This window comes from Fringilla coelebs (assembly GCF_963513975.1).
Source record: "Fringilla coelebs genome assembly, chromosome: 3".
Lineage (NCBI taxonomy): Eukaryota > Metazoa > Chordata > Aves > Passeriformes > Fringillidae > Fringilla > Fringilla coelebs.
The window spans coordinates 70,797,005-70,811,148 of record NC_140030.1 but is presented as its reverse complement, the minus strand read 5'-3'; the positions used below and the strand labels follow the sequence as shown (position 1 = coordinate 70,811,148).

The window sequence follows — 14,144 nt, the reverse complement described above, 5'->3', positions numbered from 1 at the left end:
GGGACTTGGAAAAACATGTCTTAGCAAATCTCAAACTGCAGAGACACGGTCTCTCAGAAGGGGCTCTGAAGCTGACCAGCTCCTGATGTTAACAGCAAAGCTGGAGACTTTTCTTTCTGCAGTTCATGCCTGCACCCCTCAGGTTTCCCGTGCAGAGGCATCACAGCTGCCTTAGGGGGTTGAGGCAGGCTTCCTTCACCCATCAGCTGGGTGCCACAGCCTGGAATGTGGTTGTGGTTCTCCTCAGCCCGCCAGTGAAGGCTGGACAAGCCCCACACCGCTCACAGGAGGACGGCCACACCCAGGGCAGATGCTACAGGAAATGCTGCATCTTCCACCCTTTGTCAACTCATCTGTAGCACAGGTGTTGCTGAAGGAAGGCACAGAGTTGCCATCTTTCAGCTAAGCCTGAGCCATGTACCTTGCAGCTCTCCCAAGAGCTGTAGTGAGTCAGAGCCAAGGTGCCTCTGCCCCAGAAGCCTGCCTGCAGCAGCTGCCTGTGGCAGACACCTAGAAAAATCTGTCTAAATAGGAAAAGCCTCTAATGATATTTCCTCATGAGACTTTCCAGCCTCCACCAATTTGAGGCTCAAGGACTTCCTGAGATGGAAGCAGTGCTTCTATAGCTAATAGTCGTTGATGGAATTTTTTTCTTCCCTGAGTTTATCCTTGTAAACTTTTCACATCCACAGGGTGCAACGGCAAAGCTTTCCTTCACTTAATTATGTGTTGGGTGAAGGCAAATCTCTTTTTCCTTGTTCTGCATCTCCCTCATGCTAGTCTCATGCAATGACCTTTTTTCTTGTGCTTCTGAAGCCACACAGAGTGTCTGAATTTTATTTGACAAGCCCCAGCACACTGGTGAGAGAACTGCCCCACACTGTTGTAGAGCCATGCAGGGGGGGGTTCTCTCCTTGCCCTTAAAAGAAACCTGTCCTGGACCATAGGGCCCAGTTACACCACCACAAAACTTCACTTTAGAAATGATGTCCTGCAGCTGGGCACGGAGAGACCAGATGCCAAGAGGGCTGCAAGCCAAGATGCTGTATCTGAACCTCTCCAAATCTGCAGTGTGTATACCCAGCCTTTGCAGTGGGTGCTGGGCTCCCCCCTGATCAAGCCATAAATCAGCATTCTGCCTTATGCCATCCTGCCATTCTACAGCAACCCCTGTGAAGAAATTGATACGGTTTTGTTTGCAAAAACGGGCCATTTTTGGGTTAGGGGAAATTAAAGGTGTTGATGTCAGCATGAGGGAAGGATCTGCTGGGTGATTGTCTGGTGTACGGGTGTCCCCTGGCACCAGCCCCCGCTCAGCCCAGAGAAGAGGCTGCTGGTGCTGCTGGGGCTAGGACCTGCCCCTGGTAAAGAGGCACCTCACCACACCTTGCTGATCAGGCAGAAGCAGAGCTTGGCACACAGACTTTCCCTCTGCCTCTTCATAGCAGCCCCAGTATCTCTGGTGGGAAGCAGGAAAGATGAGAGGAGGCTCATGGATGTGTAGGCAGCTGCAGCCTGCTGATGGGCTTAAAACCCCAGTCTGGTCCTGCCAGAGGGGACAGCTGGCTGGCACTTGCCCATCTGTGGATCAAAATAAACTAATACCTCAGTCATCTTGGAGGCGTCACCTTGAGTGTGCAGCAAAAAGGCATGTGCTGTAAGCAGGGCATCCCTCACAGCCCTGCAGAGCTAGGAAGCATGAGCATACAGAAAGCCCTATTTACCCCAGAATTAACACCCTGAGAGGCTGGAGGTATCTGGCAGGACAATCCCAGAGAAGCCAGGGGTTTCTTGCATCCCTCACAGCCCTGCAGAGCTAGGAAGCATGAGCATACAGAAAGCCCTATTTACCCCAGAATTAACACCCTGAGAGGCTGGAGGTATCTGGCAGGACAATCCCAGAGAAGCCAGGGGTTTCTTGCACATCCTGGTAAATAGGGGCAGCACGTCCCCTGCCTTTGTGAATGTTCCTTCTGTTTGGGAGACACCCCTCAGGCACTGCAGTGTGCATAGCTGGCTGGAAACAACCTCCTCCTACTCCTGAAATGACTCGTCTAGACTGGAAAGTAGTTGTATGAATTTTATTCCCCTGTTTATTTCTGTAACCTTTTTGCTCCAAAACTTCAACAGGACTCGAAGCCTTTCCTGCAAGCTGCAGAGAATTATTACTTGTGTATTATTGTCATGCACAGGCTGCAGGGACCCACTGATGGGGAAGCTCAGTGACAGAGATTAAATCCCCACTTCAGCTCAGTCAGAGGCACAGAGCCCTGCAGTCTGGCCTGCCACACAGGAGCAGCCACTCCTTTGCAGCTCTGCCTGCAGCTTCCCTGCAGCCAGGGAATCCACGAGGGCAGGCAGCATCTGCTCCCTGGGTATTTGCCCCTGCTTGCTACTATTTTCTACATAAGCAGATGATGCAGAAGTACAGTACAGCTCACCTGTAAATCTGCATTGCCTGTTTCTGCATCGTGGGGGTTGTCTAGTAACACTTTCTTGCTTTCTTTCTTTGTCTCCAACCAGATTGTGGCTGCTATATTTGCTATTGCAGGGATAGTTATGATGACGTACGCCGATGGGTTTCACAGCCACTCCGTTATTGGGATAGCCCTGGTGGTGGGCTCTGCCTCAATGTCTGCTCTCTACAAGGTAAGCACACTGGTTCCTTCCCCCCAGAGAGATGCTTGTCACCCTCATCACTCACTAGGGCTGTTCCCTCCTCACTTGCAAACCTCTGTGCAGTTCAGTGCCCTGTGCCCTTCTTTGAGAGCTCTGCCATAAACACACTGGCTCTACAGCACTCCATTCGGGTGTTCCCTTGCTTTGATGTCTGCTCTCATGTAGGATAAAAAACTCCTATTTCCTTGGAACAGTCTTCTCCAGTGCTTCTCCAGCAGGGGGAGGATTTACAGACGTCCCACCTTCACAAAAAATGAGGCCACTTTTCCATAGATTCTGGATTCAAGCACTCATTCTGGAAGCACCCTGCAGAGATTTAGCTTCTTTGAGTCACTTGGTTACCTCCCCTGGCCAGTCCTCCTTCAGTAACATATGTAGCCTGTGTTGAGCTTAAAGCATTGCTTATCATGGAAGCAATTGCATCCTTAAAATGCAGAGCACGTGCCTATGACTCAAGACCTCATCCTGAGCAGCTGGATAAGCTGCACTACGTGTAAGATGCAGCCTTCTCTGCTGAGGAGAGCCATTTCACTCAGCCTGGGACACTTCTGGGCACTTGCCTCTGTGCTGCTCATGGTGCTCTGAGTCACAGCCCACAGGGAGGAATAAGCATTTGTAGAACGTGGTTTGCCCACCCTGGCTCAGATGTGTAGATCAGGAGGAAGTGTAGACAGCTTCATCTGCTCTAATGAATTGCACTGCACCAGTCATCCCACAGGAGCTGGCCAGGAGAGCCCTGCAGCCCTAACACCAGCAGTCCAGGGAAACTTGCCAAACTGAGAAGCATCTGCCTGTGCCCCTCAGCACAGTGCTGCAATGCTTTTTGCTCCCTTTTCCAGATCATACCATGTCTTACATGAGGAAGGTCAGGAAGCTTCATACAGCTCATTCCTCTAATAGAGTGTTTCCTTGCAGGACCAGAGACATGGCCCACCACCCAGAGGAAAATTAAAGGCTAGAGCCTAGCTGTGTTCCCTTTCCCATGACCCTGCCACTCTTTTTGGGAATGGGAGTCTCAGGGCTGCTCCACCAGAGCCCGTGCACAGAGGGTGGTGGTGGCAGTGCCAGCAGGGTGTTACTCTGCAGTGTGCTCTGCACGCCAGGACAGATGAAGCTCTGCAGCTTGTTGTGCAACACTTGCTGCTGCCACTGCTGCTGCCACCCTGCTCTTGCTTTCCAGAGTCTGGCTCGGTTCCCACGAGCTGTGTGTGCCAAATGGGCAGGCAGATCTACAGACAGACAGATCTCACCACGTGCAGCAGAGCCATTGCCTATCTGGGGTAGGAGGATAGGTCGAGGTGGCCCTCCTGGGGGCAACACAGCGCACTGTCCTCAGGTGGCACATGAGGAGTAAGTGGCTTTCAGGACATTTTGCAGAGCAGCAACACAGCCGCACTGGCCAGGGATGGGATGGTGGGAGTGGGCAGAGCCCTGCTAGCACGGCAGCCCTGCAGACTTGCCTGCTCTGTGTAGGCAAAGGAGAGAACTGACACTGCTGAGGGGGACTGCTACTGCAGCACAAACCACTAAGTCACAGTCCACTGGCTGGCCTGGTCTGCAGCCAGTAGCAGAAGAAAACTGTTCCCAGACCAACAGAATTTCTGCAGCTTTGTGGTGAAAACCAATGCAGACTCCAGACATGACCTGTCCACAGGCAGTCCCCAGCCCCAGATGGGCTGCTCACAGCCTTCAATTCTACTGTTTGGTTTTTTTTTTCTTTTCCCACTAACAAACCAAAGCTTTTAAATCCCTCCCTGCAGTCTCATTGCCCAGGCTGCATCTGCACTCTGGGCTGTAGGGCTGCTGCTCTGCTATCTGCCTCCCGGAGATGAGTTCCCAGGGAGAAGGTGGAAGGACAGCCAGTCAGCACGGACTGTGGGGTGAAGGCTGGGCCACACAAGCTGCTCAGCACAGTCCCACGAGCAGCCATCCCAAGTGTCTGGCAAGCATCACTGCATAGGTGCCAGAACAGAACACCAGCCTTCTAGAGATGGTGGTGCAAGAAAGCTAAACCCATGCGTTTTCCTCTTTTAGGTTTTATTCAAACTTCTTTTGGGCAGTGCTAAATTTGGAGAAGCTGCCTTATTCCTGTCTGTGTTAGCTGTCTTCAACGTCCTCTTCGTTACCTGTATTCCTGTCATCCTTTATTTTACCAAAGTGGAGTACTGGAGCTCTTTTGACATCATTCCTTGGGGGAACCTCTGCGGATTTTCAATTCTCTTATTGAGTGAGTAGATGGGGGAGCTCTCACTCTGCTGGGGGTGGAGGAGGGTGCCAGAAACTGGCTACTGGTGGAAACTGCAAGTCCCTCCTGTATTGGAGCTGTTTTCCTTCTCAACTTAATAATTAACTTGAGATATTATGAGAGGGCCCATTCCTAGGGCCAATGTAGACCTCGCTTCTGCTGTTATTACCACACCAAAACACACTGGCTCTCTTTAGAAGGGACCGTGGAACTAATCTGTAAAGCTTGTCCTAACTCCTACTCATGAACTCTGTGTGACAGAGACAGGTAACACTTGCCTGGGCTGTGATGGAAGCAGCCCTGCTGGGAGGGCATTATCTGGGGCTCATCAGCATCCCCACAGTAAGGAGGTCAGGCCAGGCCTCTCAAGGCCAGACTCCAATGCCTCTGCTGCCTGCAGTAGTAGCTAATTGCTACTCCTAAAGAGGAGCAATTGCTAGTCCTAAAGAGGAGGAAACTTTTGAAAACGTAGTGCTGCACAGTGATGGACATTTTGATAGGTGGCAATCCTCTCTTGTGCTGCCACTGCTGTGTCACCAAAGGAGCCCAGAGGGGAGGGATGCCTATCTAAGTTTTAAAGGTTACCAGAAACACGACGTTGTCCATTGTTGAATTAGATGTGTTGACTTGCTGCCACAGTTGGTCCCTACACTGGATGATGGAATCCCCTCTCTTAAAACAATAATTTCCACTGGAAATAGCTCTTCTCTACTCCTGTCTTGAGTCCCAGCTCCTTTCACCCTGAACAATCAAAACTCCAGAAGTACCTCCAGATTACTTATCAGTGGACTCAGAGGAAGCTGTTTGTAAGAAAGTGGTGCAGAACTTGGCAAGCAATCCCTGGCATGTGCAGTACATGGGTACTGCTGGAAGACAGTCAAAGTTCCAGCTCCCAACAAGCTCAGTATTGGCAAGGCTCTCCTGACTCTGCTAAAGCTGATCACCTTAAAACAAGGGTGAATTTGATCCAAAGCAATTATTAATTTGTCCTGAAACACCCCACAAACTGTGCATGGTATTACAATGGAGTGATATTATAATCATTCCATAGTAATGATAGTATAATTTCATTGTATGAAATTATATTTAGCAAGCTCCTGCCTGGAAGAGAGTTAGATTTACAGCATCTTCCACCTGCAAATGGAGGCAGCTTTTCTACAAAAAAGCACCCAGACAGAAGCTCCTGTTCAGCTGAAATCTCCCAGATGAAGAGTGTTAAGTCTTTCAGCAGGGCCAAGGGGATCACTGGATCAGTATGAAGAGTGGGAATTACTGCACATGATGCTGAGAGACAGGCTGTACCCAAAACCCACCCTGATTCAGCCACTGGAATCCAGAGGGATACAGAGCTCCCCAGAAACAGCAATGTCACAGGCAGGTGGCCATGCAGCAGACAGAGCTTTGTCCTCTGGTATCTTCAGGAAAAACAACAGAAGCTGATGTGCCCTTTATTTGAACAACAAATAGAGTAATAAAGCATAAGTATTTCAAGTGACATTCCTTCTGACTAATTTCACTGTACTAAAAGACATTTTTCTTTCCTTCATCAGCATTCAATATTCTACTAAATTTTGGGATTGCTATTACCTACCCCACCTTGATTTCTCTTGGAATTGTACTGAGCGTCCCAGTGAATGCAGGTAAGATTTTCTGTCCTTTGCATCTTAATTAATACATTAAATCTCTGGCCTTTCAAATACACAGCAGGGATGAAAGAAAATAGATTTATTAAACATGTTTTGCACCTTCTCTCGAAGACTTACAGAGATGACACTGATTAAAAATTTATTCTTTATGCGTTAAATATGTGTTGTGTAATATTACATGAATATTCATAATCCCTAAAATTGGTTTTTTAATTACTGTCCGAAGAAGCCTGCATACTGAAAAACAAAGTAGATTTGAAGACATTCATCTCTGGGCTGGAATAAAAACCCATGGATAAAGCAGAAATCAGTTCTTAATGGTGTCTTCAAGGCAGGCTTAACAGTAAATTCAAACAAATATAATTGCTTACATTTTAGACCAGATATGTAACAGTAACTCTGCTTGTCTTGGTAAATAACACTGTGGGTGTTTACCAAGAACACTGGACAGTTCCATTTTGGACATAGCCTGGAACATTTTTCTGACAGTTTTTCTGAAATTTAGTGAAAGCCAAGAGACTGCAGAGTCTGAGAGGGGGATTGCAGACACAATCCCAACCTCAAGCAGCTCCTAAAACCCAGCACGCTCGGCTGGTGCCACGGTGCAGGTGGCAGCTCCCAGCTTCATGCTGACTAAGTGCACACAGAGCTGGGCACTGCTCTGGCAGATTTGGCTCACAAAAGGTGTGATCCCTCCAGAGTGTGTGGATGGCTCAGCTCGGGCAGGGTTTCTTACTTCACAGGGCACTCAGGGTGACAAGAAAACTTTGCAACCTGCTGTGCAGGGAAGGGAAATGCCACTTTTTTCTGTGTCCCTGCACCTCAGCAAGAGTTCCTGTGCTGTTGGTGGAGATACCCTGCTGTGTGCTCAACCAGCAGGAAATAGTGCCCTTGCCATCACTGCCTCCATGGCCATGTTCTCCTGCCACAGCCAGCCCTCAGAGCTGGGGAGGTGAGGGGGAGGGAGGGGGATACTGTCCTAATGCCTTTTCCCATGTAATAACACCCGTCCAATGTCCCACACAGTTGTTGATCACTACACCAGTGAAATTGTCTTCAATAGTGTCCGAGTCATCGCCATCATCATTATTGGCCTGGGCTTCCTCCTGCTGCTCTTGCCAGAGGAATGGGATGTCTGGGTAATAAAGCTCCTCACACGGCTCAAAGTCCGGAAGAAGGAAGAAATTCCCGAAGGGAATGGAGACATTGCTTCAGGACTGCCTAATAAAAGCCGGAGAACTCGCCCTTCCATGTCATCCTTTGCTCATTAAATGCTCTTTTTACCAAAACTTTGTGGTTAACGTTATATATGATGATGCAAAGGTCTTTTCTTGGGAAGAAGCACACCTGTCCAACACGGTGTACATACCTGTACAGTTTTGATATGATCACCATCTAAAGCATCAAGTCTTGGCATGTCCAGTTTGCTTGTACTTTTTTCACATCTGACCTTTCACTTAAGTAGTACACTGAAAAAACTGCAAACCAAGAACCTCTCTTCTCTTTTTAAATGAATGTAATATATAGTCAAAATATATTTGCATAGGTTATTTTAAAGAATGACTTTCATGAAAAGCAGGGCAGATATTTTGAACATTAGGTACTGAATGATGCATTGCACACTGTGATTTAAAAGAAACAAATGCTATGCTACATCACATGTTTATTTTTGACCAGAGCTGTACTTTGAAAGTTTTCAAGGAGCAAAAAAAAAAGGGAATCTTTTTGGGGACGGGAAGAGGGGGGGGAAGAGCAGAAGGAAGATTTAGAAATCACTCTATGTAGATGAGCGCATGTTGCGCTGCAAGCAGGGAAAATTCAAGCGCAAAAAATGCTTGCACTAAAGCATAGAGAGAAAGCAGTCTAGAGCCCAAATCTCCTTATTCTGCAAACGACTGTAGTCCACATTTAAAATCATGCAAGAGAAATCCAGTGCCTTCTACAGAACTCTTGTCTTTATCCACGCAGAACCAGGTCCTGCTGCGAGGCACTTGCAAAGGCAGGGCTCAGGTTTGTGGCCCCGAAGGACCCCAAATTCCCACCGCCATCAGGACGTGCCTCCCACGCACGCTGTGGCTCCTGTGGGAGCGTGGGGCCCAGGGCACTGCAAGTTCGAGCGCAGGAGACCTGGTTCTCTTCTCACTTCACAGGTTTTACCCCTGTGCGGAGCTGCGCTTGATCAATGCCAATGTGGGGAAGGGGAAATCTTGGTCACGTGGGGGACGATCCGACGGAAAACGATCCAAGGGGCTGGCAAGAGCGTGGTCGCTGATGTACAGTCTGAGAGCATGGACTAAGGGGGTGAATCGCCAGTTGCTTTTACTCCATAATTGTGAGTGTTAAGAGTTAAAAATGTAAGATATTTACATCAAATGTAACACTTTTTATGAAACTTGTAAGCACCAGGATGTTTACTTACGCGATTTTGGTTCGCCATTAAATTTCTATCTGTGATAGATCACATGCTATGTAAAAAGGGGGGGGAAAAAAGGTTATAGTTTACTATTTTTGAAGTTTACATTGTTGCATACAAAATTAAAACTGTTCTTTTGAACTGCTGCCATAGCCTAAAGTCCCTGCTGCCACTGAGGTCCTCTTTGTCTCAGGCAGGGGTGGCATCCACTTCAAAACATTTTAGCAAATCAACTTCAGATTCCATTATCTGTTTGGCAAAGCTAAATAATAAAAGATTTTAAACTCAGCCTCAGTCAGTGCCATCCTTTTCCTTCTCTTGACTGAACCTTTATTGCAGTTCTCCTGTGGGTGGTATTTGGCCAAAGAGATCAAAAGGGAGAGACACGATCATCAAAGCAACCGAGGCTGCATCTCACGGCACTGCTAGCCCGTCTGCCCAAGACAGCAGTCTGCTCTACACTACCTGGACAAAGCCATCTAGAGGGATGCTCTTAGGCCTCAGGCAGGAAACAGACATTCAGCAGAAGTAGACCAAAGGAAAAATTGATCCTTGAATGCACCAGTGAGCAGCCATACATGCACATGCTAACAGGTACTTAGGGCTGTGTGTGGGACATGAATTTGTACATTAATAACCAGGCCCTAGTCCGGGCTGTATGCTTGTCCCCACCATTTTGCTTGATGACCAGACATTAAAGACTTGCTAGCAGAGATTACACCCCTGAATTTTTATATATATTTCTTTGGAAAGAGGAGGGTAAAGGCACAAGACGGGAGCACAGGTACAACTCCAATAACTGCATTGAAGGGCACACATAGAGACTTAGCCTTAGAACTCCCAGATTTAAGTTTATTCCATCTTCAGACAAATCATTTTGTCATCCTTGAAAATGTCATCCTCCTCAAGCCTTCTCTCTGAGCAAGGCCAGAGAAGAATATATAAACAGTCCTTCCATTTTCCATAGTCCCAGAAAGTGGCATCTACTGTGATCTTCACACTTCATTTTGTTGTATGTTTGATGCAGTCTGTAAGTATTCAAAAGGCTCCAAATGCCCAAACTGCAACTAATGTATGTTTTTAAACAAAAGGGAAGCAGGTTTTTTAGCATTCAGTATAGATTGTGGGGGAATTTACGCACCAGAATGGATAGCAGCATTAGTAAAACTCTGATTTACCAAATGCAACTAAGTCATTGCTTCTGTTGGCTCATCCTTCCTGAGAACAGGCTAAACACATGCAAGGGCTGGGACTTCAAACAGAACTTCATGAACCATCTCTCTTTTGAGTGGGAACTGTGCAAACTAGAGCTCCCCATGTGAAGCAATTCTGAGCTAGCCATGTTAACCAGAGGAAAGGAGCTACATTTCTTCAGGCAACACCTTGCCCTGAGCATAAACACCTGACTTAAGCCACTGGGTAGAAAAACCTTCCAGACAGTGAAGTCCAGGAGAACAAGAATGCAGCATGTCCATATGGTATGTGCACATCTCTAAGTGCCAAAGCATTTCAGGTCTGAAGCTGAGGAATGAAAAAAACTGGAGTTGATGGCCTTCACCAGAAGGACAAGCCAGAGCAAACCCTTCTGAAAAGGCATTAGATGTAACTGGGCCAGCCTTCAGGTGAAGGCAAGATTGAATTGCAGATTTGAGACTGTGAAAGGATGTCCAGGACAGATTCAGTGCCTTGGAGAGGAGGGCTGAGCTGTGGCAGACTCTCCTGCTTGCCCTCAGAGCCCAAAGCACTGTGTGCAATCTCTGCAGAGTCAGACCCCATACTGCCCTGCAGGGCCATACCTGCTCTGCAGCACAGAGCCACACAAGCCTGGAATTTGCACTTTTAGCCCACCACTGGCCACCTTGAACCTCCTCCTTAGGCAGAAGTGCAGGTCCCTCCAGCATGAGGCTTCTTCAGGCGTCTCTGAAGCTGGTCTCCTGCATCATCATTGTGCATCTCCTGCCCTGACAAAGCACTGCCAGCCACAAGTGTGCACACTTGTTCAAGGGTTGACCTGGACTGGCAACTGCCTGCCCCAGCTTAGGGCTCAAAGTGTCCAGTAACAAGTATCCAGTGGGCTTGTTATAACAGCAAATTGAGAAAAACCATCTCAGAAAAGCAAATAGCATCACCAGGCCTCGCTGCAGCTGCTGGCTTTCACTGCTGCAGAATACAGCAGCGAGAAGGCACAGCAGTCCTCCTCCTGCCTTGTGTGCCTTTGTTCTTGTCCTGTTGTCTCCTGCTGCTACCTTTATAATAGTTTTTTATTGCAACTCTCCACAGAGATTTCATGAGCCTTTTATCAGCACATAGGTCAGAGATGGGCTTATTTTCAGAAGCTCTTCCTGATCTTCTGTCTAGAATGGCTGTATTCATATCAGTAGTCTTCAGAAAACAGCCACAAAGGGCAGAAATCCAACCACAGTAAGCAACAGGTGAACAAAGACACTGAAACCAGCATGTGGCTTAACTGTTTTGGGAGGTGAGGCTAGACTAGCATGACCTACAGATCATGAAGTTCTGGGGCTTAATTGATGTTTCCTGTGAACTCAGGAATAAATCTCCCATCCTCAGCTCTCCAGAGCAGTCTAAAACAAAACGACTGCAATATCGAGCAGGTCAGAGTTACTAAAGATACTGTATGTTCAACTTACAGGGAAGGCAACAGGACCAGGCTGACATCATTTCTGGTCCAAAACCTGCCTGCTATGGTGTCTGCAGGCCCAAAAACAAGCGGAGAAGTGAAGGTTTCCCTGTGCAGTGAGTGAACATGAAAGCCTAGATAGATTTGAATAGCTCTGGATCATGTTCCAGATAAACTCACAAACGGGCACAACTGAAACACATGGAAGCACCCTCCTCTTCACTGAAAAGGATGTCTATTCTCCAGCCCTTCAGAAGCCCTAGGAACAACACCAGACACCTTGCCTTGGCTGTGTGGGCTCAGGCAGCTGCCTGGGACTGGGAATTTCTTCAAGGAAGGGGGAAAGAAAAGCAGCCAGAAATAACACATTTGACATGAAGCAGAAGCACAGGAGAGCTGATGCTAGAATCAGAAATAAGTGCCTCTTGTGAAACACCTTCCAGGGCCAGATGTCCCCCTGCCCATTGCAAGGGACAGTTTGAAGAAATGGAGTCTGCACGTGCTGTAAAGCCATAAACTACAGCGAGCTTGGCTCCAGGTCCCCTGCTTGTACTGCAGAAAGGACGGAGCCTTCAAGGCCTCCAAACCTGAGCTATTCTTGGTGAAGGCCAAGGCTGAGAAGCTTCTTTCACAGTCCAGTCTTCATGCAAGTCTTCTGCAGAAACCACTTACAGAAATGGATTTTGATGGATTAATTTAATTACCTCATAATTATTAAAAGAGAAGCAATCCAATTCCCTTCTTTAGCTGGCATGTTCTAGGGCATTTGCATAATAATCTGAACCTTATGCACAAGTCCTGAACATTAAAAAGGAAGTAAGAAAAAAAAAGCATAAAGATCTTATGACCCTGTTGCCTAAAAATCTTCTAAGGGGAAATCAAACTTGAGGATAGGACCAGTAGCTCAGACTAGTGTTTCTGAAAATAATAAACCTTATACTTTTATTTTCTACCTGAAACTCTGTTGGGGGGGTCTTCATATATGCACAAGATCATTTTAAAGAAGGTGGCAATTAGCATTTATCCGTGTACTTTACAGATACACTAGGAAGCAAACAATGTCTCAGAAGTGAAGGGTGGAACTTCTAAGCAGAGTTACAATTCTGGAAAAGGCTTAAACAAGGGAGGTTGTGGAGCTCACATTAGCAATGTACTTAGGAACCTGTTATATGGAATTTTTCTACAATGACCTAGAGACAGTCCTTTAATCCTACTGCTGAGGCAGATGATCCCTTCAGAAGAGAATTTTCCAACTCTTTATCCACAGGTTTCCCTCCTCTTCTAGATTCAGTCCCCCTAACACCTCAAGATAGCCATCAGTGCACTGACTGGGAACAACAGCAATCAAAGAGCCATTCTGCTGTTTAGCTACAAGACAGCCACAGATCCCCTCTCAGTGTTAGTCTCTTGTATCAGTAAAAAAGTATTATCAGTAAAGGGATTTTTGACCAATCATTTGACCAATCAGTGACCAGGAAGACTGACCTCAGCACAGCTTCTTTGGTAATCTCTCTCCTTTTGAAAGCAATTTTTTCCTATTTCCTGCCTCACTACTCAGTTATTAAGCCACAAGAAAAAGTCCTTTGATCCACAGTAGCTTCATTTCTTTTGTAAGAAACATCATTAAGAACACTTCAAAAATCTGAGCGTAGTGTTTCCGATTATCTCAAAAAAAAAACCAAGCCAAAATAAGTCTGCAGAAAGTCATCCATTCTTCAGACTCTTTTTAACATGAAAGGACAAGACAACTGAGAGACTGAGACTTCAGCAAAATTTTGCCTTTCCTTAAGGGAGTGCTTTCTTGCCTACCTTCCACAGAATATTTACACCAAAACTCCAGCTTCTGCACATACTCACAACTGACCCAGACACTTAGAAGATTCTTGAATTAAGACCTGGATTCCTGTGAGTTCCAAGCAGCAGGATTTGTAAACACTTAAAAAAATGTGAACTGTCTTTCCTGGCTATAAGCACATATCATGGGCCAGTGAATGTAGCTTTCCAGTCTCCCAGCAATAGGTCTCACTGCCCCTTTGGCTTCTGAAGCTGCCAAATTTTTAATGACTACAGCCTAAAAGGCAGAGTAAGCTGCATAATGGTCTCCAGCTGATTTTTGGCCAATTATACATTTTAAATGCCTTCCTGACTTGTACAACAAGCATCACTCTTTCATTGTGTGATTTTGGATTTGGTCAAAGGCATCTCACTTGCTAACTTGGCTACTAAGAAAATTGATATTGATCTTGGCAGCTAATACCATGTTTGAGAACGATGCTGCCTTTGTGCATGTGTAAGCAATCCCATCTGGTACAGTACACCTACGCTGCAGACAATGTTTATAGTGCACACAAGGTAATTGCTGCAGCTGATGAGTTAATAAATACAATACCTGAATGCAAGAATGCAAATGGGTATTTTATAAAAAAATTTAGGATATGCTTCAGTCTTAGAGAGAACTAGGAACCACTTCCTTTCTTTAGTACTTAACATGTCACAAAAATTTGAAGACATCCAGTTAAA

General features: G+C 46.6%; 1 protein-coding gene across 2 annotated transcripts in view; it reads left to right on the top strand.

Annotated features, from left to right (window-relative positions):
* Positions 1 to 7,841, top strand: part of SLC35F3 (solute carrier family 35 member F3) — a gene marked incomplete at both ends in the record, with an annotated part of 157,782 nt that extends 149,941 nt beyond the window's left edge. For both annotated transcript variants that reach the window (XM_084202755.1, XM_084202756.1), the window contains 4 exons: positions 2,524 to 2,649; positions 4,714 to 4,906; positions 6,475 to 6,564; positions 7,597 to 7,841. In XM_084202755.1, coding sequence (XP_084058881.1) covers positions 2,524 to 2,649; positions 4,714 to 4,906; positions 6,475 to 6,564; positions 7,597 to 7,841 — 654 coding nt within the window. The remainder of the gene's footprint in view (positions 1 to 2,523; positions 2,650 to 4,713; positions 4,907 to 6,474; positions 6,565 to 7,596) is intronic.
* Positions 7,842 to 14,144: the final 6,303 nt, after the last annotated feature.